The 25844-nt window shown below is 46.3% G+C and overlaps 1 protein-coding gene across 1 annotated transcript in view; it reads right to left on the reverse strand.

Annotated features, from left to right (window-relative positions):
- LOC137534563 (uncharacterized) overlaps positions 1-25844 on the reverse strand; it is a 60404-nt gene that overhangs the window by 9844 nt on the left and 24716 nt on the right. The window contains exons 2-6 of the mRNA XM_068256115.1: positions 24752-24836; positions 22641-22701; positions 22430-22521; positions 17116-17221; positions 15005-15090 (exon numbers count right to left, since the gene is read on the reverse strand). Coding sequence (XP_068112216.1) covers positions 15005-15090; positions 17116-17221; positions 22430-22521; positions 22641-22701; positions 24752-24763 — 357 coding nt within the window. The 5' untranslated portion in view covers positions 24764-24836. The remainder of the gene's footprint in view (positions 1-15004; positions 15091-17115; positions 17222-22429; positions 22522-22640; positions 22702-24751; positions 24837-25844) is intronic.

A 25844-nucleotide genomic window follows, 5' to 3' on the forward strand; every position in this document is an offset into this window, starting at 1 on the left:
TCTGCCTCTGAAATCTCTGGCCAGTAATACCTCCCCCTCCTCCTGCCCAGACTGAGCTCCCATGAGCCCTTGCTACTGTCTGAAAGTGCCTTGGCTCTCTGAAAAGCTGTGGGCGTGGCTTGTTTAGTTTATAGGGAATTAGAGTATAAAAACAAAAAAAGTATTTGGCTTGAGGAATGCCCTATAAACAATAGGAAAGGAACACAATTATGCAATGTGTAAAAGTTCATCTCAGATCCACTTTAACAAAAAATAGATCACCAATCAGGTGTTTTTTAGACACTTTCAGCTACATCCCTACGGGACTAGCAGTGCCATAACACCAAAGTATAACATTAACAACTGCCTAGAGCAGTGATGGCTAACCTTGGCACTCCAGCTGTTAAAAAGCTACAAATCCCATCATGCCTCTGCCCCTCCGAGTTATGCAAGAGTACTGCAATGCCTCGTGGGACTTGTAGTTCCACCACAGCTGGAGTGCTCAGGCTAGCCATCACTAGCCTAGAGTGTTCTATCCAGTCAGTTGATTTGGCACTGAGCAGAGTGCTACTGAGAAAGGAGTAGAGCAGTCGAGTACAATCATCATACAGGCAGCACGGTGGAGTAGTGGTTTGCTCTCTCGCCTTGCAGTGCTGGGTCCCCAGATCACATCCCAGCAAGGGCACTATCTGCACAGAGTTTGTATGTTCTCCCTGTGTCTGCGTGGGTTTCCTCTGGACACTCCAGTTTCCTCCCACATCCCAAAAACATACAGATAAGTTAATTGGCTTTCCCCTAAAATTGGCCCAAGACTACTATAGGAACATAGTACAATAAATGACTATGGTAGGAATTTGAATGTGAGCTCCTTGGAGGGGCAGTTAGTGACAAGGTTAAATACACTATGTAAAAACCGCTGCGGTAGATGCTTTAGCTATATAAATACACAATAATAAGAAAGCAACTTAAAGCGGATCCGAGATGAAAAACTAACTAGAACAAGTAACTTGTCTATATAGCTTAACGTTTAGATAGTTTACACAGCAAATCTAGCTGCAAACAGCTTCAACAGTATATGATTATTTCTTTATACAATGAGAGCAGTCATGTTCTGTTTGTAATCATTACACACAGGCAAGCTGCTCCGCATCTCCAGCCCTCAGCCAGTGAAAACTTCACTCCCCTCTACGCCTCCCCTCTGCCTCTGAAATCTCTGGCTAGTAACACCTCCTCCTCTTCCTCCTCCTGGCCAGACTGAGCTCCCATAAGCCCTTGCTGCATGGGTCTCAGAGTGGCAAGGCACTGGAGAAGCTGTGGGCGAGGCTTGTTAAGTTTATAGGGAATTAGAGTATTAAAACAAAAACAAAACAAAAAAAAGTATGGGGCTTGAGGAATGCCCTACAAACTATATGAAAGGAACACAATTATGCAATGAGTAAACGTTTATCTCGGATCCACTTTAAAATTGGCCCTAGACTACAATACATACACTACATGATGCATACATAGACATATAACTATGGTAGGGATTAGATTGTGAGCCCCTCAGACAGTTAATTAACACACTATACTCTGTACAGCGCTGCAGAAGATGTTGGCGCTATACAAATACTAAATAAGTTCCCATTCAGAAGAGCATGCTTATGATGTTAGCAGATATGGGCTACATCGCTGGGAGCCAAACCAATGTGATCGAATCTACAGAAGATTGTTGTCCCAACATGCCGCCTGATCATCATTCAGATCAATTTCCATCAGAAAATAACTAGCATCACCAATCGGGCAGGAGTCTTTATATTGCTGGTCAGTCAGAGGTGCAGCATTATGTAGGTGGGGGGCGGCTAGAGCCACTGAAGTGCCACCTCCCCCCCCAAAGCGGATCCAAGATGAAAAACTAACTATAACAAGTAAAGCTGGCCATACACTAGGCCGATTTCCCGCCGATCGACAGCAGATTCGACCACCGGGATCAAATCTGCTGTCACATCGTTCACGCTACACACTAAATTTCGATCCATTTCGCCCCGAAATAGATCGATCCCGTCGATCGCTCCGAGCGGGAAATTACCGTCGATCGCCCGTGGGTAGGGAGCGCGTCACTAGCGGCGTTTGAGTGCCCGACGACCGACGCAATACAGCTGCAATACATTACCTGCTCCGCCGCCACGACTCCCCAGGTCTCCGCTGTCTTCTCCGCTCTGGTCTGGTCTCCGGGTCCAGCATGCTTCACTTCTTCCTGTCCCGGCAGAAAGTTTAAACAGTAGAGGGCGCTCTACTGTTTAAACTTCCCCCAGACAGGAAGAAGTGAAGCATGCCGTACGGTTTCAGGCTGAAATCGATTCACAATCTGTTTGCAGTAAAGGCAGCCATACAATCCCTCTCTGATCAGATTCGATCAGTGAGGGATCTATCTGTTGGTCGAATCTGATGGCAAATCGACCAGTGTATGGCTACCTTAACTTGTCTACATATCTTATCTAAAGTTTACACAGTTTACACAGCAAATCTTGCTGCAAACAGCTTCAATAGAATATTATTATTTCTTCCTGTGATACAATGACAGCAGCCATGTTCTACTTGGCTTGTAAACATTACACACAGGCAAACTGCTCTGTATCTCCACCCCTCCGCCTGTGAATAAAACTAATTCCCCCCCCCCTCCTCCTCTCTGCCTCTAAAATCTCTGGCTAGTAACACCTCCTCCTGCCCAGACTGAGCTCCCATAAGCCCTTGCTACTAAGGCTGAGAGTGCCAAGGCGCTGGAGGAGCTGTGGTCGAGGCTTGTTTAGTTTATAGGGAATTAGGGTATTAAAACCATTAAAAAAAAAAAAGTATTTGGCTTAAAGAATGGCCTATAAACTATACCTAAGGAACACAATTATGCAATGAGTAAAAGTTTATCTCGGATCCACTTTAATGCTACTCTCCAGGGCCCCATGCAGAGTATTAGCGCAGTGAAGCACCCCGACACTCACCTCTCCAGCCAGCACGCTCCTTCCTGTGCTGCCATCATGTCCCAGGGCCTGTAGTGATCCTATGATCCGGCCGTGTACATACATGCTGCCGGGTCACTACATGCGCTGGGAGATGACGGACACATAAAGGAAAGAGTGCGGTAGCTGGAGAGGTGAGTGTGAGAGCACTTCACTGGCATATGTATGTTCTGGCTGCATAATGATCTGGGCGCAGGGAGAAGCTGAAAGACGGCAATCCCTGTGCTAGGTAATCTCTGGGCATGTAACAAATATGTTCCTCTAATTTAACCACTTCAGGACTCAGCCTTTACCCCCCCTTAAGGACCAGTGCTGATTTCTAAGATCTGTGTTGGGCGGGCTCTACAGCCCCCAGCACAGATCAAATAACAGGCAGAGCGACCAGATCGCCCCCCTTTTTTCCCCACTAGGGGGATGAAGTGCTGGGGGGGGGGGTCTGATTGCTCCTGCATGCGTGTGGGTGGCGGGGGCACCTCAAAGTCCCCTCCACGTCAGGATTCCCCCTCTCCCTCCCTGCCCCGGAGATCGGAGGCTGCACAGGAACGGATCTGTCCTGTGCAGCCTCTAACAGGCTCCTGCCTGTCATGTGACAGTGATCCCCGGCCGCTGACTGGCCGGGGATCGCTGATCTAGTACAACACTGCTACTGTTAGCAGCGTTGTAAAAATGTAAACAAAGCGGATTATTTCCGCTTGTGTTTACATTTAGCCTGCAAGCCGCGATCGGCAGCCCGCAGGCTATTCACGGAGCCCCCCCCCACGGGGAATTGACAGGAAGCAGCCACTCGCGCGAGCGGATGTTTCCTGATTAATTAGCCTGCAGCCGGCGACGCAGATGTGCATCGCTGGTCCTGCAGCTGCCACTTTGCCGACACGCGTTATGAGTGCGCGGTCGGCAAGTGGTTAAAGGAGAACTGTAGTGAGAGGTATATGGAGGTTGCCATATTTATTTCCTTTTAAGCAATACCAGTTGCCTGGCAGTCCATGCTGAAATGTATTAAAATCGATGTGCAGTGCGTGGCACTGACAGAACCCTCTCTGATCAGATGTGGATAAGAGAGATATATATTTTTGTTTCTTATTTAATACAGCGCCATGGAGTATGTTGGTGCTTTCTAAATCAATAATACTAATGTTTTGGGAACGTGGGGAGAAAGTCCACCAGTGTAGGACCAGCTTAAGACTCTAATCACTGAGAGGCCATCAAATGACCCTGGTGTCTACAAGGAAGAAATGTGATGCTGTTTCTAGGCAGTGTAACATGCTTCCCACAACGCTGCATTCCACAGGACACCTTACTCTACTCATCCCCCAGTATGTCCCCCAAAAGGCTGATAACTGCTTAAAGCAGGAGGATTAGCCATACTATGCCAGGTAAAAAAAAAAAACAAAAACAAAAAACGCATGTATAAGTAGATAAATACTTGATCTACTTACATAACACATGTATTATACTGTCCACATTTTGATTTCAGTCAATGCTATATAGTAAATGAAGAGAATCCTGTTGCTGGTGGGAACCATGTCTTTTTCCCACAGTTTGAGGCAAATACTGATGTCATTTCTTCCCTTAACTTTTTTTCTTTTCTCCCCCAGTCGCTGAGTCACCTCAGCCTTGCTTGTAAACACAAGTGAGCAGACGATCATGTTTCAGCTAAGCAGCTAGGCAGGCAAATAGATTATAGGAGGAATAGATTATAGATAAAAAGAACCCCCAGCATGCAACTTAATGGCACTGACTACTAAAGGGCCAGTGTTCCTAAGGTATGTGATAATGCCAAACAGCAGAAAAAGTTGTGAATGCAGTATTAGCATCTTTATCACTTAATACACTCAGACCAGTTGCTGTTGAAGTGTGATTTTTATGGCGACAATACTGCTTCAAATATACAATACTGACCTGTGTATACCAGAAACCAGGAGGCACAGCCCCTTTAAAGTGGACCTGAACTCTTGCACAGGACAGAAGGAAAACATAGAGAAATGCACCCTGAATACATTTTGAGAGTTTAGCCTGTTTAATTCCCCCTCATTGAGTTGTAATTTGAGCCTCTCCTGTGTCACATGACTGCCTATGGCAGATAAGCCCATTTGAAAGCACAGGCTGTAAAGATTTCTGCTTCCATGAATCAAAAGTAGAAACTGTGTACATTTATTTTAGGATTTGTAGCAGCTGTAACAAAGAGATGTTTTTTTGTTTAAAGGTTATTATCCTGTTGTGTATCTTTTAGGGTGCGTTTCCACTAACGCGAATTCGCATGCGTTCCCCGCATGCAAATTCGCATATCCAATAAAAGTGAATGAGCCTGTGTCCACTTGTCAGGAAAACGGAGCGTTTTCTTGTGCAGGAAAAATCTGCTCAGCAGAGCCATCCGAATTCGGACACCGCACACACGCAAGCGATTCGCATACAATGTATTTAATAGGGAATTCGCATGGTGTTTTTTCATGCGAATTTTCATGCGAATTTGCATACAATTTCGCATGGAATCAATGAAAAAGCACACAGGCACTGACATGGTTAAATTCGCACACTGCGTCATCCATGCGAAATCGTATGCGAATTCGCGGTAAAATTCGCATACAACCGCATGCGATTTCGCTCCTGCATGCGAATTCGTCCGCGGAGAATCCGCGGCGATTTCCCACCGCACTAGTGGAAACGCACCCTTAGAGCAGAGAGGAGTTCTGACTTCAGGTCCGCTATAATTAAAGATATCACAGTAACAGTAAAGGAAATTGCAGGAGATACCGTACAGAAAACGCAAAGCCAGTAACCATTAAGGCTTGTTCACACCCAGAGGTTTTTTTTTTGTTTTGTTTTTAAGCGCTGGTGATTTTTAAAATTTCCCTAAAAAGTCTTGTGCAATGATTCCCTATGAGAGAGTTCGCATCTGAGCGGTTCGATTCCGACCTGCTCACCAAAGCGCTGCCTGTACCATTTTCAGGAGGTTTTGCCTCAATGGAAAGTATAGGGAAATCTCAAAGCCCATCACTTTCATGAATGAATATATATAATTGTATTTATTCATTTCCGGCTGCAAGGGTTCACTTCCTGACTGATGTCAGGAAATGAAAAAAAGAAATCGCTCTGCAAAAGCACTTATAAAAGCACTTTACAAAAAAAATTGCTAAAGCGCAGGTAAGCGCCAGGAGATGATAAAGAAAAAAAAATTGTTCAAAAAAAAAAAAAAAGTAAAAAAATAAAAGCAAGATGCTGGCATCAGCGATTGTGATTTATGATGTCAACAAGGCCTAATTGTACAGTGATTCAAATTGCGTATAAAAGGTCATAGCTTTATTGTACAAACAATCCAATATAAGCTACTCAATGTCCCCCAAGATCACTGTCCCTCCCATACCCCTAAAAACAGAGATCAAATGGTCGTTACTCCAGTCTAGTGGACCGAGCGGGAAACCTCATAGGGAAATCCCTCAAGCTTGATTGGGAGGACAGCAGTTTTTTTCCACTTTGTAGACACCATAGATTGAAATAGTCAGAGGTGACCGGTCAGGGCAGTCTCTTCTGAGAATGTATCGCATGTACAGCCGCCCTGGTACACTGCTAAAATATCTGCAAATTATTCCCCTCCTTACCCTGTTCGCCGGAAGCAGCACCATCATCCCTCCTCTCCGCATCATAGAGAGTGTGTGCGTCTCGCTGGTACACCACACCAATGCTTCTGTATGTCTCCCATTCCCCAGATGGTGAACACTGACTGAAGAGGAGCATTCACCTTCACACTGCACCCTTCCCACACACAGCACCTCCACCCCTCACACTTCCACATGACCACACCCCTCACCCTTACATGCAGCCCATCCACCTCAAGCCCTCCCCTCTATCACTGCCAAAAGCCTAAAGGTGCGTACACACGTCAGATAAAAGTCTTTGGAAAATGAAAGATCACAGACCAATTTTACCCCCTTTCACGTAGTATGAGAGCCATACTCTACACAGTCTATTCTATGGAGCTGAACTCCCCATCAGATAAAAATCTTTGCAAGATGCTGCACACAAAGATGCTGTACACATGCAACAGATCAGTATCTGCAAAAGATCAGTTCCTGCAAAAGATCCGTTCCTGCAAAATGCATTCATAGTCTATGATATCTGCAGATCATCATACACACCTTGTTTAATGGACATTCATCTGCAGATCAGGCAATTATCTGCCGATCTGAAGATCCAACCTGGTGGATCTGATCTACAGATAATTGTCCGTTAAACAAGGTGTGTATGAGATCTGCAGATATAATAGACTATGAATGCGTTTTGCAGGAATGGATCTTTTGCAGGAACAGATCTTTTCACACAATGAGATTTCCTGCTAGATCGATTATTTCCAACATGTCCAATCTGATTTCTAATCGATATTCCGTTCACATCTATGGGGGAAAAAAAAACAAAAAAAAAAAAAAAAAAAAAATCGACCTGACATCAGATCGGACAGGTAGAAAATAATCGTTCTGACTGAAAATCTCATAAAAATACCCAGACAGTTCGCAATGACCCAGAACCACTTGGAAAATATAAAGGGTTAAAAGACCAAAAAGCTCTATTAAAAAGCAAAGCTAAAGTATTAGTATTTGTGATTATTCAGCTTTAAAGGGAACCTGAAGTGAGAGGAACAGGGAGGTTGCCATATTTATTTCCTTTTAAACAATACCAGTTTCTTGGCAGCCCTGCTGATCTTTTTAGTTTCAGGAGTGTCTTTGAATTACACACCTGAAACAAGTATACAGCCAATCTTGTCAGATTATTGTCAGAACCAGCTGATCTGCATACTTGTTCAGGGTCTATGGCTAAAAGTATTGGAGGCAGAGGACTGGCAAGCAACGGATAATGTGGCAGCGTCCACATCCTTCTCACTTCAAGTTGCTCAGCAACTGTGATTTCCCATGATGCATCATTCCCAAATATGCAAATCATCTCTTTATGCCCCTGAAAGCCAGACCCACATACAGAGCCAATCCAGTGCCACGTTAAAACGGGTGCCAAGTTAAATTATTCACCAACAACGTACAAAAGAATACAACATAGTGCATATGAAAATATCTCACATAAGGAGCTGCACTGCGTCATACCTGAGCAGATAAGCAATAAAAAGTCAACAAGAGTCTTTGGCCTAGCAAATAAAGTCTAAATCAATATTTTAGCCACTGCATATGGATCAATCAGATCAATCATCAATCACATGCACAAAAAATACATAATACATTTTAAAAAAATCAATACATAAGCTCTGAAAAACAAACAAAACAACACTTGTTTAGGATTGTCAAGAGTCTCCAGCCTCCTCCAGAACAGGTTTTTCTCTCCCTTGCTGCAGCCATGCTGTCCTACAAGCGGCACGCATTGATTGCATCATCACAGTGGCTGCCTGCAAGTAACAATAAAGGCGCTTACACACGCCATACTTCCGCAAACGACAGGTCCGCCAGACCTTCCCGCTGGGTGGACATTTTGCCGACATTAGCACGTGTGTGTTTTAGAAACAGCCTCATCAGTCTGCCGACAGCGTGAACACACTTGCTACTGTCGGCAGAACGTCCGCCCAGCGGGAGGGTCCTTTGCAGAAGTATGGCGTGTGTGGGTGGGGGGGGGCGTTTTAAAAAACGTACCCAGCAGCCTTCTCCTTCAACGCGTCCCCACTGCATTCCAAGCCGCGGTCACGTGACTACAAACACTTCCTCCTTCCGGGTTGAGGGAGGAAGAGTAGTAGTCACGTGACGCGGCTTGGAACGCAGCATGGGACGGGTTGAAGAAGGCTGCTGGGTACGTTTAACCCCTCCCCCCCTCCCGCACACACCTGCTCAGCTGCACTAAGGAGGATGAAATACGAATGAAGCTCATTCGGATTTTACCTGGAGCTCATCCCTGGTGATGATGCAATCAATGCGTGCGTCAAAGCCGGTTGGCCCTTATACTTCATGGGGGTTTCTAAAATTGGTCAATCAAAATTGGATGCTTGTATGCACCTTCACTTTCTGATACAGCAACTATGTATAGCATATAGGGATCTAAATCCCACCTGGATTCAGAATGAAGACATTTACCTCACAACCCCCTTTTGAACACCTCTTAATGCACTACCAACTCCACAACATATCCAATCCCACGACAAACTGTTTACACGACTTGTATTTTCCGCGCACCCACCAACTGAGTGACCAACTCATGTGCATACCGCGTGCGAGTGAAATGATGGACTGCACGATATGGCCACATTCAAAATGAGCACAATATCAGCCCAATAGCCGTGTGAGTGGATCGGGTAAACCTCCTGTTATCCGTCGCTCATCTAGTCGTTTGCCACGTGTACACACGCCTGATTGTCGTCTGATTTTGGTCTGTTGGACGACAACCGGGTGGATTTGTTGGAGGTGTGAATGAGCCTTTACCAACTCTCTCTTAGGGCTGGTGCATACCAAGAGCTTTTCTGAGCGTTTTTAAAAATGCTAGCGCTTTGAAAAGCGCTTGGCTAATGTATTTGAATGGGATGGAGCACACCAGAGCGATGTACTTTTTTTCCCCAAACGCGGGTCCTGCAGCATTCTTTATTTCTGAGGCGATTCAGCCTCAATGTTAAGTATAAGAAAGTGGAAAATCGCTCTGAAAAGCGCGAGATCAGATTGATTTCCAAGCGTTTTTGTTACAGAAGCTGTTCAGTTACAGCTCTACTGTAAAAACCGCTAGGCATGCTTAGAAAATCGCTAGGCACATGCCTAGAATAGCCTTAAAAATAAAAAAATCACTTCAAAAAGCGATAAACGTTTGCTTTTACGCTAGCGCTTTTTGGTGTGCACTGGCCCTTACCTGCATGCTTGCTGCTCATCCAATGCATCAGAGCCAAACAAAGACAAGCTCTGTGTGTGTCACAATAGTGCTACAATCAGAACAGTGAGGGGGAGAGACAAAGGGGAGATAATCAACTGGGCTGAATAAAGTTATTCAATTCAAAATGGAGAAAGTGGCAGGGTGGAGTCCTGGGGTTTTTGGCCAATCATCTACAGATCTACACCCAGACTGCAGGGGTCTCTTATCTGGCCAGCAGAATTGGATTAGCTATACCCACTACTGACCAATTGTATCAATATGCTTACGTGATTAAACACGGTCTGGCTTAACAATGAAAAAGTTACCTCATTTGAGCCTCAAAAACAAACACTGTCTCACATTTCTCTCACTGGAGTGTTTATTTTGATCAGGTATGATACTTCTTAATTATTGTTTCTAATGCTAGGTACACACAATGTGTTTTTTCGGTCGATTTTCGATTCGTTTTTTCACTCTATTTATTATCTTATCTTTTCTTATCAATTAAGATAAAATATAAAAGTAATATCGGACATGGCGGATATTATCAAATGCATCTATCAAACGATAAAATGTAACATGTGTACCTAGCATAAAGGTGGGTACACACGGTACAATTTTCCGTCAGATCAACAGATCTATTAGATCATTTCCAACCAGTCCGATCAGATTCTGATCGATTTTGGGTACTTAACGCAAAATCGATTGGAAACAATTTGGATGTCTACACACGATGCAATTTCTTATCAAATCACCGGTCGATCTGCTGGACAATTGTATCGTGTGGATGAGGCTTTGATTGGACTTTTTCAAGTTTTTAAGTAGATCATTCAGTCTAGAGGTGGACATACACCAGATGATGTATTGGGCAGATCGACCATAAGACAGATCTCTTTCTGATCATATCTGATCAGATAAAGATCTGTTGCTTGCCCACACACTGCAGACAGATTCCCAATTTCCAGCATGAAATCTATCCAGAATCGGCCTAGCGATACCCTCCCCCCTCCTTCAATGTAAAATGTACACCCCCCACCCCTTGTAGTGTAAGTTCTCACCTGTCCCGCTGGCCCAATTACCGGCATCCTCCGCTGTCTCCCCGGTTACCGCTTGTGCTGTACCACAACAGTTTACACGTCTGTGGCCGGAATATCAAGTACCGTAACCAATGCGCACCCGATAGAGCTGCAAAATCGCCACATGTATGGCCACATGTTGTGCACACCTTGTACACAGGCATTTCTGTTGTCCGGCAAGGATCTGGACTCTATACCTCGTTCAGCAGTGCAGTGTCAATGCTGTACAGATGCATCGCTAGCCTGCAAGCTAGTAATTAGTGATGCGTCTGATGCTAAGGGGCGGGGCGGGGCAGGGGGACAATCAGCAGCGAGTTATGACGCTGTTTACTCCGGGGAGGGGTGTGGTCCTGCGAGTGATATCACACTGTAGCTGGGGTCAGTGAGGAGAACTATGCTCCAACCAGGCTGATCGCTGGCCGAGGCATTGGGGACTGCTGTACTCACGCTAGATTCCTGACAGAGGCGGTCCTTATCAGCAGTGTTTCATCTAGCGTGCGTGGCTTAAGGGTGCCCATTAGAGATGGTCAAGTTGATGCAAATACTTTCGAGTTTATGCAAATTTATATGCAAATTTATGCAGCTTGAAAATGAACCAATCAAATTTTACCTCAGCGGTATTTGATTGGTTCATTTTCAAGCTGCATAAATTTGCATCAACTTGACCATCACTATTGCCCATACACACATTGATTTTCCAGATCGAGTCAGAGTGATCAAAGCCTGATTCCTCAAACATGCCAGGTCGATCAGATTTCCATTGATTTTGACAAAAAATTGATCAGGTGAAAAAAATCGAATTCAATCTGAATCAACCTAATAAATTCTGCCCTTCCTTTATACAAGCTAACCTGACAACTACTTGGCGCTCACTCTACATTTCATAAACCTGGCTTCAATGCTCGGAATCGGTTTCTTCCGACCTTGACGTTACGCCAAGTATAACCGACTCTTTACAGGTACCTCATGCGCTAACCTGCTGGTTGTGTTCTTCCTTTGATTTCTACCCATTTTATTATACAACAATCATCATTTTGCTCGTTTGTTTTTCTGATCTAACCACCTGTACAGTCATGCTGTGTAGGGCTGCTCAAATCCGGATCCGGGAGACACCCGGATAGTTGCTATCCGGATTTCTCCCAATAAACCTGTGCGGGGTGGGCGGGGGGGGGGAAATCAATCTTACCTGTCTGACGTCTTCTTCGTTTGTCCCTCAGCGCCTCCCACGATGCGCTCCACGCGCGTCACGTGATTACAAACACTTCCTCCTTTAACCCGGAAGGAGGAAGTGTTTATAATCACGTGACCACCGCTTGGACCGCATCGTGGGAGGCGCCGAGGGACGGACCGAAGAAGCCGTCAGACAGGTAAGATCGGCACCCCCCGCCGCCCAGATAACTGGGAGATATCCAGATAGAACTATCCGGATGTCTCCCGGACCTGGATTTGAGCAGCCCTGATTGCTGTGGTCTCTCAGTTGTACATTTCATGAGGTTGGTATATTATGCTTTTATGTACTCTAATACAGGGGTGTAAAACTCAATTATGTGAGGGGCCAAAATCCAAAACAGTCAGTCATGGGCCAAATGGTTTATTAAAATTCAACATTTATTGAACTGTCATTACTATAGTGACTGTGGGGGCTTGGATCCCTGCTCCTCCATCTGCAGAGTAGCGCATTTTTTTTATTTGCCTGCTCCAATGTTGCTTCTGGTCTCCTCTAGTCTTCCTGACAGACACATGGGCCTCAATTCACTAAGCTTATCTCCTGTCTTTAAAGGGATACTGTAGGGGGGGGGGGGGGGGGGGGGGGGGGTCGGGGGAAAATGAGCTGAACTTACCCGGGGCTTCTAATGGTCCCCCGCAGACATCCTGTGTTGGCGCAGCCACTCACCGATGCTCCGGCCCCGCCTCCAGTTCACTTCTGGAATTTCTGACTTTAAAGTCAGAAAACCACTGCGCCTGCACGCCCGTGTCCTCGCTCCCGCTGATGTCACCAGGAGTGTACTGCGCAGACACAGACCATACTGGGCCTGCGCTGTGCGCTCTTGATGACACCAGTAGGATCGAGGACACGGCAACGCAGGCGCAGTGGTTTTCAGACTTTAAAGTCTGAAATTCCAGAAGTGAACCAGAGGCGGGGCCGGAGCATCGGTGAGTGGCTGCGCCAACACAGGATGTCTGCGGGGGACCGTTAGAAGCCCTGGGTAAGTTCAGCTCATTTTCCCCCGACCCCCCCCCCCTACAGTATCCCTTTAATAACTCTTCTAGAGTTGTTACCATGGTGATAAGGCATGTAGTATTCAGGAAACATTTTACCTCAGGCAAACCTAAAGTTAACTCTTCTGTCTTTAAGTTAACTCTTCAATCCTTAAAATAACTCCAGAGTTAAAGACAGGCTGTTTATTAACTGCATGTGAAAATAACTACAGAGGAGGTAAATTAACTACAGAGGAGGTAAATTAACTACAGAGGAGGTAAATTAACTACAGAGGAGGTAAATTAACTACAGAGGAGGTAAATTAACTACAGAGGAGGTAACAACTACAGAGGAGGTAACTTAAGGAATGAAGAGATAAGATAACTCTCTCTTATGTGGAGGTAAGTTTTCTCTTGCCTTATTATCTCCTGCATGATCTTAGTGAATTGAGGCCATGGTCTAATACTGCATACCTCTGGCTCTGAATGAGTCACATGATCGGGAGATGGAGGTTTGGAAGTAGAGAGCGTGCAGCTGCCAGGAAGAACAGAAAAGACAAGTCTCAGAACTGGAGCAGGTAAACATTACACTGCTCCGCTGCACTACTATGTGGGGAGATGATGCCAGGCGGAAAGATGTGGGTGGGTGTTTTATCAGCCACATGGGAGGGATTTGGATCATACTAATTTCACGGAGGGGGCCCCATGGGTTGTTGCTGCACCCAGGCTCAAACTGAATGTTTCAACCAGAAACACTGTCACCCCCTGGATGGGATGGCAGTGTACTGTTCTTTAACTGCTAGCAATCATGCATGTTTAAAGCTGTCGGTCATCAAGATAAAATGGCAAGGAGGGCTGCATTCGGTCTGTGGGCCTTGTGTTTGACACCCGTGCTCTACTACAAGTGCATTTTACCTCTGAATTGTGTTAGCTGTCGTCGCTATATGGCCAGCATTGTCTACTGGGTTGTGTTGTTATATATATATATATACACACACACACACACACACACACACACACACACACACACACACACACACACACATTTTAGGGGGGGGGGGGCTAGGATCTGATGGGGTAAGGGCCCATCTCCATTAGATGCAGTGTGATGCAGCTACATAGCCGCATCACACCACGAGTGTTCTGAACCCAATGCATGGCAATGGAACAGTTTCCGCTGCGTGTATTGTGTGTGGAGCGATCCGAGAATCTGTAGCATGCTGCAGATTCTCGCACAGCCACACCCACCCGCCGTCTCCCCCAGTCACGCGTGACGCGGCCAGCAGCGGTAGTGATGAGATGCGGCGAGGTAGTTGCATTCGCATCACTAATCAATGGAAAAGGGCCCTAAGTGTGAAGATAAACCTAGGATATTGGCGGGAGAAGCTGGCGACCTGCTGCAACAGTGTAGATTTTACATTGTAAAAACTAAGGCTCGGTTTCCACAAGGATATTACATTTTGCATGCATTTTTCTGCATGCAAATTATTGCATGCATCTAGCAGAACTGACAATCATTAAATGACAAACTGATGCATGCTGCAAAAATCTGCAACAATTTTTTTTTTTTCTCCGAAACCGGATGGAAACTATTTTATTGAAAAAAGCATTGCTGTGAGTGTGAATGTGAATTTTCACAAAGCAAATTCGTACTTAGCAGAGATGGGCCCTTAAAGTTTATGTAATGTTATTTTCAAAGACAAAACACGGAACATTTATAACGCGCTTTTCTCCTGGCGGACTCAAATCACCAGAGCTGCAGCCACTAGGATGCTCTCTATAGACAGTAGCAATGTAAGGGAGTCTTGCCCAACGTCTCCTCACTCATTAGTGCTGGCTTACTGAACAGGAAGAACCAACATGCAAACTCTGGTCCAAAGCTGCATTTTTTGGTGAAATAAAAATAACATACAAGCTTCCCGTGGAGAAGATGCCTACCTTATGAGTAACGGCGTGATTTTTGGCAGGAGACCACCACTTCTTGTAGGGCTTCCTCATGTAGCCCTTCCTGGTCTTCAAATATGCTGAAAAGCAGAAGAACATCCGGATGACTCCAATGGAAAATATGAATGATATGTTTCACAATTGGTGTTCATATGCATTAAAGGGGAACTGAAGTAAGAGGCATACAAGGCTGCCATATTTATTTCCTTTTAATCAATACCAGTTGCCTGGCAGCCCTGCTGGTCTATTTCTCTGCAGTAGTATCTGAATAACACCAGAAACAAGCATGCAGCTAGTCTTGTCAGATCTGACTTTAAAGTCTGAAACACCTGATCTGCTGCATGCTTGTTCAGGGGCTATGGCTAATAGTATTAGAGGCAGAGGATCAGCAGGGCGGCCAGGCAACTGGTATTGCTTAAAAGGAAATAAACATGGCAGCCTCCAGATACCGCTCTCTTCAGTTCCCCTTTAAAGAAAAACCTGAGGTTAAAATAAACTTATGATAAACAATTGTATCTATCCTCCTACTCGAAAAAAATGACTTTTTGAGATAGCCCAGAGTTTTATCTTAGGTTTGAAGCAAACCTGTATTATTTTTTAAAAAAAGTTAGATATTTACCTCAGTAGAGGGAATATTCTTCCTCCAGTGGCTTCCCCATCTTCCTCCACCTTGCCGTTCCAACGCTGTGCCCTCTTACAGCTAGCGTGCGCGCTCCCATACAAGAACTAGCACCTACACTCCCATACAGAGGGCGTGGCCGCAACTGTCTGTGCAGTACCACGGACGACCCATTTGGGCTTTGGCGGGAAAAACCTGAGCCCGTTCGGGTCTGTGCTACTGCACATGCGCAAGCTGTCGGGCTCGTCGACGGACTAGTGGACATGGCCCTGAGCAGCTGCATTTGGTCTAATGAGTGTATGTGGTTTTATGTTCAAAGCCAGGGACACAGAGAGGAAAGAGTGACTGACCACGGAACGACATCGTAACCAGCAAGGATGGTGGCGGCACGTGTACTGTGGAAGGATGTGCAGCAGCTGCAGCCTGCAGACAGAGACTGTGGGGAGGAGGAGCGTGGTGGCTGAGGTCCTGAAGTGTGCAGGACGGTGCCCTCAGATGACCAGAGCATTATAGTGTGCAGCGGCCAGATGCCCAGAGACTGAGGAGGAGAGAAGCGTGGCAGCAGGATCAGGTGAGATCTTCCACTGCAGGTGTAGTGTAGCTGGGGGGTGCGGGGAGGCAGCAGGGGTTAGTGTAGGGTAGTGTAGTTGCTGGGGGCAGCAGGGTTTAGTGTAGTGTCAGTGTAGCTGGTGAGCATCAGGGGTTAGTGAAGTGTAGTGTAACTGGTGGTGGAAGCAGGGGTTAGTGTAGTGTCAGTGTAGCTGGTGAGCATCAGAGGATAGTGAAATGTAGTGTAAATGGTGGTGGCAGCAAGGGTTAGAGTAGTGTAGCTGGCGAGCATCAGGGGTTAGTGTAGTGTAGCTGGTGGTGGCAACAGGGGTTAGTGTAGTGTAGTGTAGCTGGTGGTGGCAACAGGGGTTAGTGTAGTGTCAGTGTAGATGGTGGGCATCAAGGATTAGTGAAGAGTAGATTAGTTGGTGGGGGCAGCAGGTGTCAATGTAGTGTAGCTTGGCAGTGGAGCTGAGATAGAGACAGTTGGGGGTGAAAAAGTCCATAAGACGTCCATGACCATACACACACCAGGTTTAGTAATTTTTTTTTGTGTGTGAAGGACGGCACCCTCGGATGACCAGAGTGTACAGTGGCCAGATAACTTGAGACAAATGAGGAGAGAAGTGGAGCAGCAGGATTAGAAAGTGCTTCCCTGCGCACTCTGCACAGTATATTCGGAATAAAAGACACACCGACTTTTCCCCCCAGTTTTAGAGAAGGAAAAGTGTGAGTATATTCAAAAAGCACGATAACCAAAAAGCTCTTGCTGGATATGTCCTAGGGGTCTGCATGCAGCAATGGTGGGGGCCAGGAGGACATGGGAAGCATCTGCAGGTTCCACAGGCTTCCCTGTTCTTAGTATCTGGGGGTCTTTTTTCGACTCAAGTACACATTAAATATAGTGACTATATAAATCTATTTTTCCAGTACTTACGAGCCCGAACATCGGTGTGCACTTCCATGTCATCCATCCTCGTGGCCATTCCTTCAGCTCTTCCGGCTTCCGGGCCGATATCCACTACCACGATATTGAGGTTTTCCTCCTCAACAAAAGACAGAGTTGGTATTAGTGCTAAGGGCCTACAGTAAGCCAAATACAATCTACTCCGGCAGCGTTTTCTGAAATCGGTCATCCCCGGCACCCCTTTTGTGTGTTGTAGCAGAGGTAGCGTCACACACCATTCCGACGTCTGAGGTGCTGGATCTAGTCAAATAGCAAACTTAAAAATCCAGCAGGTCCGCAGACTCAATGAAGAATAAAGCGTGGTTTATTCACATGACGTAACAGATGTCCATTCACAGAACCAACCACCGTTTTGGGGCCAAACCGGTCCCCTTTGTCAATGTATCAAACAGAATGGTAATGAGGGTGTGGAGATATATTGGGGTGCTTATGATGTAAGGATAATATTTTCATTTGCCTGTCTGACTGCTATGTACTGTACTTCAGATGCGTATGTATGGGTCATCATCTGGCTTTGGGGGAAGCTGTACTTGTCTGTGTGACAGTGTGGAATACAATTAAGGTAGCCATACACTGGTCGATGTGCCATTAGATCGACCAGCTGACAGATCCCTATCTGATCGAATCTGATCAGAGAGGGATCGTATGGCTGCCTTTACTGCAAACAGATTGTGAATCGATTTCAGCCTGAAACCGATTCACCGTCTGCTGAGCTGCTCCTGCCGCCTGTCCCCCCCCCCCCCCCCCCGTATACATTACCTGATGCTGGCTCCCGGGCATCTTCTCCGCATTGCACGGCTCTGTTCCGGATCCATTACGGCGTTTCCTGTGTTACTCCGTGACCAGGAAGTTCAAATAGAGCGCCCTCTATTAGAACTTCCTGGTCACTGCAGTCAGGGCCGGCCCTAGACTTTTTGCCGCCTGAGGCAAAATTAGAAAAAAAATCGCTCCCCCCCCCCCCCCCCCCCCCCGTGGGTGGGGGGGGGGGGGGTGGTGCCGCCGAGCTGGAGGGGTAGCTAGCAGAAAGGGGGTATTGGGCCTAGCGGCGGGGAGGGGGGTCGGACCCCCCCCTCCCTCGCCTGGGTCCCCCGATCTGCGCTCCTTCTCCAGCGTAAAGTACCAGCCAACCTGTCCTGCATATGAGAAGAGGCAACGGGCGGGGGAATCACTCACCTTCCGCGTTCCATCGTGCGCTCCACCGACGTCACTTCCTGCAAGGCCGTCCACTTACAATACAGTGGGCGGCGTTGCCGGAAGTGACGTCAGTGGAGCACGCGATGGAACGCGGAAGGTGAGTGATTCCCCCGCCCGTTGCCTCTTCTCATATGCACGCTGGCTGGTACTTTACGCTGGAGGAGGAGCGCAGATCGGGGGACCCAGGCGAGGGAGGGGGGGGTCCGACCCCCCTCCCCGCCGCTAGGCCTAATACCCCCTTTCTGCCCGCTACCCCTCCAGCTCGGCGGGCGGCCCCAGCGTCCATGGACGGGCGGGTGCCGCCCCCCCAGATCTGCCGCCTGAGGCAAATGTTTCACCCCGCCTCATGAGCGGGCCGGCCCTGACTGCAGTGACACAGGAAGCGCCGGGATGGATGGAGCTGGAACAGAGCCGTGCAGCACGGAGAAGACGCCCGGGAGCCAGCCTCAGGTAATGTATACCTGATCGGATCGGCCGCCGCTAGCGACGCGCACTTTACCGGTGGGCGATCGAGGGTAATTTCCCGCACGGCGCGATCGACGGACCGATCCGATTCCGGGAGGGAATCGGATCGGCGGCTGCGTTTACCGCGAACGATTGGCAGCAGATTCGATCCCTGGATCGAATCTGCTGTCGAAACGGCCGGGAATCGAGCCAGTGTATGGCTACCTTTACCCTCAGTTCCTCGGAGAGCAGGGAGCTAATTAGAAGCCCTATTGTCCCATTTTACCAATCAGGACATAGTCAGGGAACTTCAAAGACCTACATTTGCATCTAAAGAGGACTTCAGTGAATAATGCTTGGGGTAATAAGACAATGGCAGGAGTGAAGTGTGTTGAAGTCCTTGACACATTTACACTTCTGTTGAGGAAGTGAAGAACTGTAGGCTAAGTCAGGAAGAGTAGCTGCACCAAAAGTTGGCATGTGTGTTAAACACTATTTCATTGTGAGAAAATTGAATTATTGCTGGAGGTGCAAGCTATACCCTGTAAATTACATCTATTGGAAGTCTTTTCATGTATGTGGGCTATTGTACATTTTTCGCAGGTGGATGTTAGATCTCTGGAGATCCAATTATGACTGAGGATGTAATTAAATCTAGCTTCCCCCCGTCCACACAGGCTTACAGCCTCGAGGCAAATATTTCATTATAAAAACCACAGGACATCTACCTCAAATCAGTTCTCTTCTGACGGTAGCGGCGGCTGGACTCCCAGTCTAAGCTAGTGGACTCCTGGTCTAGCCAGACTGTGTCCGTCCACACAAAAGTCCACGATTCTTCTATCTGGATCCCTTTATTTTGGTAAGCAAAATCGCTTTGTGTGTTATCTTTGTAACTTTTATCTTGTAACTATTTTTACTTGGTTTTTGTAATCTTTTTGTATATATTAAGTTCTGCACTGTTCTATGTTTTTCTGGAATATTAAATTATTATTTAATAAGCTTGACTTCTGCCGTACTAAACTAACACTCATAGCCTAGAAGAGACTGAAGTGTAACCGTGTATAAGTTTCATGCCTAATTGTACGCTTGAGCAACACTACCGTATGAAATTGTAATTGCATTGTGTGTGGGGGCGTTTGTCATACGTTGGCCTAAGCGCGCAGCTGACCCAACGTACGAACAACGCCAGTGCGAGTAGCGACAGCAGAGTGGCTAACAGTATCGTTCGGAACGACTGTTAGTGGGTCCTTGCTTCACGACAGTGTAAGATTGCAACTGTGTGTGTGTGGGTGCGTGGCGTTCCCGTATTTGGCCTAAGCGCAAAGCTGACCTGAATACGAAAACGCGGAGTGCGCGCTGAGGACTCAACAGCAGAGTGGAAGTGTCTAGCGAACCGCTAGTGGTGGCAGTGAGAGGTGTTCGGAGGGGTCCCAGCCTTGTTTTAGCTTGACTAAGGCTGCTTCCCCTCTCAGTCTGGTCAAACCCGCAGTCGGGAACCGTATACGCAGGCGTGCCACGGGCCGGTTCCTGACAGAGGGGAACAAGGAATGAGGACAGGGAAGGCTCTGTAGGATCCAGAGCGCTCCCTGTCTATAGGCAAGTATCTGACTTTATTGTGGCCTTTACACTCACTTTAAAAGACAACTGAATTGAGAATATGGAGGCTGGCATATTTATTTCCTTTTAAACAATACCAGCTACTGATCTATTTGGCTGCAGCAGTGTCTGAATTATGCTGGGTATACGGGTCATTTTTGAGGCGATTAGATGGTTCGATAGATAATTTCCGACATGTCCGATCTCCCTTTCGATCCTTTCGCTGCTCAATTTCTGATAGAAGTAAATGGAAAAAGATAAGAAAAATGAGCGGAAGATGAGAGAATCGACTGCAGAATCGAGCTCCAAAAACGATCAAGGGGAGAATCGAGCGCTAGAAACGCACCGTGTATTCCCAGCCTAAGAAACAAGCATGCAGGTAATCTTATCAGAGCTAAAGCCTCATCTACACGGTACAATTTTCCATCAGACAGATGGATCTATTACAGATCTAATAAGAAATTGCATCGTGTGTAGACGTCCAAATTGTTTCAGATAGATTTTGCTTTGATAAGTACCCAAATTCTATGGCAAAATCTTATGCCTGGTACACACCATACAATTTCACATCAGATAGATTGGTCGATAGATAATTTCCGACAGATCCGATTTCTGATCGTTTTTCTGATCGATTTTCTCATCACTTCTATGCAAATCAATCAGAAAAATGATCGGAAATCAGATCGGACCTGTCGGAAATTATCTATTTAACCCATTGCATGGTGTGTACCAGGCTTAACCCAATCCGATTGGACCGGTTAGAAATTATCTCATAGATATGTCTAATAGATCCGATCTGACGGAAAATTGTACTGTGTAGATGAGGCTTAAAAGTATTAGAGCCAGAGGATCAGCAGGGCTGCCAGGCAACTGGTATAGCTTAAAAGGAAATTATTATGGCAACCTCCATTTCCCTCTCTTTACAGTTGTCCTTTAACCTCCCTGGAGGTAACCCCGACCTACACTCGGGGTAGCCGCCGCAGAGGATTACATGGCCCTGGGAGGAATTTTTTGAATAAAACTTGTAGTAAACCTTGTAGCTAGCACTAGGCTAGCTACCTGTGTCCCCCAAGTCCCTCCGCTCTGTTCCGATCACCGCCGTTATACGTACCACCCCCCGATCCTGCAGCTTCTCCAATCACATCCAGGCTTCGCTATGGGGATGATCGGTACTGGGCATGACGTCAGACGTCATGTCCGATCGTCACCATAGCGACAACTGAAGCGGATTGGGGAGGCTGCAGCTGTCGCGAGATCGCGGCTGGGTAAATATAAGCGCCGGCGATCAGAGGGATCAGAGAGGTGCGGGGGGACACAGGTAGCTAGCCTAGTGCTAGCTACAAGGTTTACAACAAGTTTTATTCAAAAAAATTACTCCCGCGGACGCAACCACCGAAACTGCATACCGGCAGCGAGGTTAAAGAGGCACTGTAGTGCCTCTTAGAAGAATGTAGTACATTTTTCAGGATACACACTAATACATTAATTATCCTGGAAACTCTTTTCATATCTATAAATTTCAAACATGAAATAAAAGCTTGCCGACTACATAAACCAAAGCAGACACTATGGAAGTCTTGAAGTAGATAAATGCATATGTACACTTTAGAATTCTAAGCGCATATTTGATACATGTGCTGTAACATATTGTGATAAATCTATCCGGATATTTGGTCACAAAGCTTCACAACTGCATATTATCCATCTGTAAAATAGAAGAGACAGATAGATATCGGAAGGCCCTCGGGTGACATCGCCGGGCTGAGGCTATACAGACTCGTAAGCCCGCAGGCTAATGACGATTTCGGCAGCAATGCGTGAGGGGCGGAGGGCCGACGGAGAGGCACAGACGTGATGTCACAAAGCGGGTGGAACAAGCGGGGAGAACTATGGCTATCAAGGTAAGCTGTATATACACTAGATTATTTGCAGTCGGTCGTTATTGGCCACCTCAGCCAACTTTAATCTAGCCTGTGTGTGGGCATTTAGAGGACAGAGATTTATCATTGGATTGTAATGGTTACACTGATGTACTGATGTGATAATATACCTTTATGTGACTGTTGACTTCCTCCCCTGCAGACTCCTGTGGGTAACGGTTGCTGGTCCCACTCTCCTGGGTATTTCTGAGGCTGACTGCATCTGTAGGATACATGTGATTACATTTCATTAGGTGACTGTCAGCCTCCCCTTCTCCTCAGACCACGTGGCAGCACATGAGCTCCCTCTAGAGGGCGCCACTAGAGGAAATTATCACCAACCTGAGCTGATGTCTGCAGGAATTTCCTCCTCTTTAATCTTCACAACTGTAGACACACTGACCTGGATGATTATAAAACAAACATAAAACACATATAGAATGGAAACTGGAATCCTGAGTAATATAAAGGTAATGGAAATCTTGAGTATGATAAAACAGCTACCTTGAAATGTTTTATTAGGGCCCTTTCACACTGGCACAGTACAGCATTTTACCACAGGCTACTGCTAAAGCAATGAAAGTCTATAGGGGAATTCACATTGTCTGCGGTGCACTAGAAGTACCTTAACGCAAGCGCATACCTACATTACCGTGCGACGGACCCGAAGTCATGTAAGTCTATGGCGACACGCCTGTTTTTAAACGACCCACCACAGTTTTATGCGTTTTGCATGCGCGGAAGCATATTTTAGCAATACGCTTCTACACATGTCATCGATTTACCAACAGGAAATGAGCATCACTTCCTGGTTTGCCGGCTGCCAGACGGGGATTACTGCATACTAACACGGTAATACCCGAAGGCCTGCGTTTGTCTGTGTTTCTAATCCACAGTGTGAAACCAGCCTCAATATCTCTATAGCCATAATACACCTACTGGAATGCGGAGGGTATCCAAGGAAAGAAAGCCTAAGCTGTGCACATGTGTTTCATAATAGTCTCCTGGAAAGACTGATTCTCATTTTTTTCTCTTCAAACCTTTCCATGTAAAAACTACTGTCCCCTAACAGAGCTCCCCCTACAGACTGTGGGAGATACTGCATGATATTCTATCCAGAGCTCCCCATATAGACTAGGGAAGGCTCTTCACCTCAGTGCTTCACATTTTAGTGTAACCCAAAAAAAACGCATCATTTACTGCCCCCTAATGGAGCACATTATACTTCTTTGTACTCCCCCTACAGACAGTGGAATGTATTACATTAATGGTTCTTCAGAGCTCTTGCTATGGGTTGCCAAAGAAATTACAGTTTAAATGTGCACTAAAGAAACTACAGGGCTCCCTCTACAGATCAGTGATGGGCAAAAAAAATGCCCCTACATTAAAACCCCCCTACCACACAGAGAGTACAATAAATATAGCTAATTAAAGGCTCTTGCTGCCGGTTAATTAAAGGGATACTGTAGGGGGGGGGGTCATTGGAAAATGAGTTGAAGTCACCCGGGGCTTCTAATGGTCCCCCGCAGACATCCTGTGCCCGCGCAGCCATTTACCGATGCTCTGGCCCTGCCTCCGGTTCACTTCTGGAATTTCAGACTTTAAAGTCTGAAAACCACTGCGCCTGCGTTGCCGTGTCCTCGCTTCCCCTGATGTCACCAGGAGCGCACTGCGCAGGCACAGACCATACTGGGCCGGCGCAGTACGCTCCTGGTGCCATCAGCAGGAGAAAGGACATGGCAATGCAGGCGCAGTGGTTTTCAGACTTTAAAGTCTGAAATTCCACAAGTGAACAGGAGGCGGGGCCGGAGCATCGGTGAGTGGCTGCGCGGGCACAGGATGCCTGCGGGGGACCATTAGAAGCCCCGGGTAACTTCAACTCATTTTTCAATGACCCCCCTACAGTGTCCCTTTAAGCAGCTGTCAGCTAACTGATTGGCAGCTGCTTGATTTTATTGCCAGAATCAATTTCTAGTGTCAGTGGATGTTTACACACTGAGGTTATTTTTCCTTGTGGCTGTGCCCCCCTAATGGTACATCTTATAGTCTCCAGAATGGTCTACAAGAAGATACTGCCCCCAAATGATGGACGCTAAACACTGCAGAACTCTCCATGAACAGGGAATCCATGTATTTATATATTTCTCCTATTTTAGTAAGACTGTGGCTGTTTGCTTACTATGTCTCCTAGCAGCCTAATCACATTATTTGTACTACAGAGGAGCGCTGCAATTGTCTGATTTTACAAAGTCCCCTGAATGTGGTAGGTTCTATCTCCACTCTAGAATAATACTAAAATTCACATTCTGTGAATGGTAGTACCCCAGACTATGAAAGAATCTGAGTTAATCTGCCCATTATACACATGACTGTGCAATGGAAGCCTTGTTATGTCAGATGGAAGCCACTCTGTCCTACTAGAATGTGATTGGATAATCTGCATCATCACTTACCTCTGTGGACATATTTCGCTGTTGCTATGCACACTGTCGTCCCTTTGCGGCAAGGGGAATATGAACATATGGCAGACCAGTCAGGCTGGGGGTTTAAGAAAGAGAAAGTGTTACAATCAGCTCATATCATTTAAAAAGGAACTTTACTGAATAGAATTTCTTATTTTATACAATATTCATTTATAATTTAGTCAAGGTTTGCCCATTGTGAAAACTTTCCTTACATTCTTAGCTTATCAGTTCATTACAGATGGTGACATATTTCCTGCCAACAAGGTGCATCGTGGTTTGATATGAAGTGACCAAAAACACTTGGTCTCCCAGAATGCACTGGAGGGAGAAGGTTTATGGCCTAGGCAGAACATCACTGGGAGGGCAGGGTTAAATAACAATACAGTATATAGACATAGGAAGTTTGAAAGATGCAAATACAGGCGCTGCTCCAACTTGAAATTTCCTCTATAAATGTCTTTTTCACCAGCTGCTCAGGATAACCATATCCACAATAGGTTTTAATAGAACTCCAAATGTAAATCCACAGCGCTAGGCGATCACACTGTTATCTGTAAACACCACAGTGCATATCCTCAGACAGTGACCATCACCAGGATAGAAATCACCAACAGGTCACTCACTGTCATTAAAAGCAATATACTTTAATAAACTTTAAATGATACCACATATACAATATCTTACTTTAGGGGTCCTTTTGACAGGGACCCTTAGTAGTAATAAGCATATAGTGTATATAGATACACAAAAACAGTCTCACGGTCTCTTTGTACAATTGCCCAGTCTCCAGCTACCGTTCCGACCGGTTTCGGCCTTCCGCCGTCGTCAGGGAACACTGGAGACTGAGCTTTCTGGGCAAATATATAAAAGATTACCTCCTCCGATGATAATTGAAATCGCCGCGGGCTCATTCACCGGCTGATTCAATTCCCCGGTGCGCTCTGCTCTGATTGGTGGGCAAGCGTCATCTGATACTGGCGCAGGGGTGCTTGGGAGTGACATACGTCACAGCCCATTCCCTCAATGCGCTCCTATTGGTCGAGCGGGTATCCATAGCGATACTACGCTAGCTACCAGTTCC

This window comes from Hyperolius riggenbachi, chromosome 10, assembly GCF_040937935.1.
Source record: "Hyperolius riggenbachi isolate aHypRig1 chromosome 10, aHypRig1.pri, whole genome shotgun sequence".
NCBI lineage: Eukaryota > Metazoa > Chordata > Amphibia > Anura > Hyperoliidae > Hyperolius > Hyperolius riggenbachi.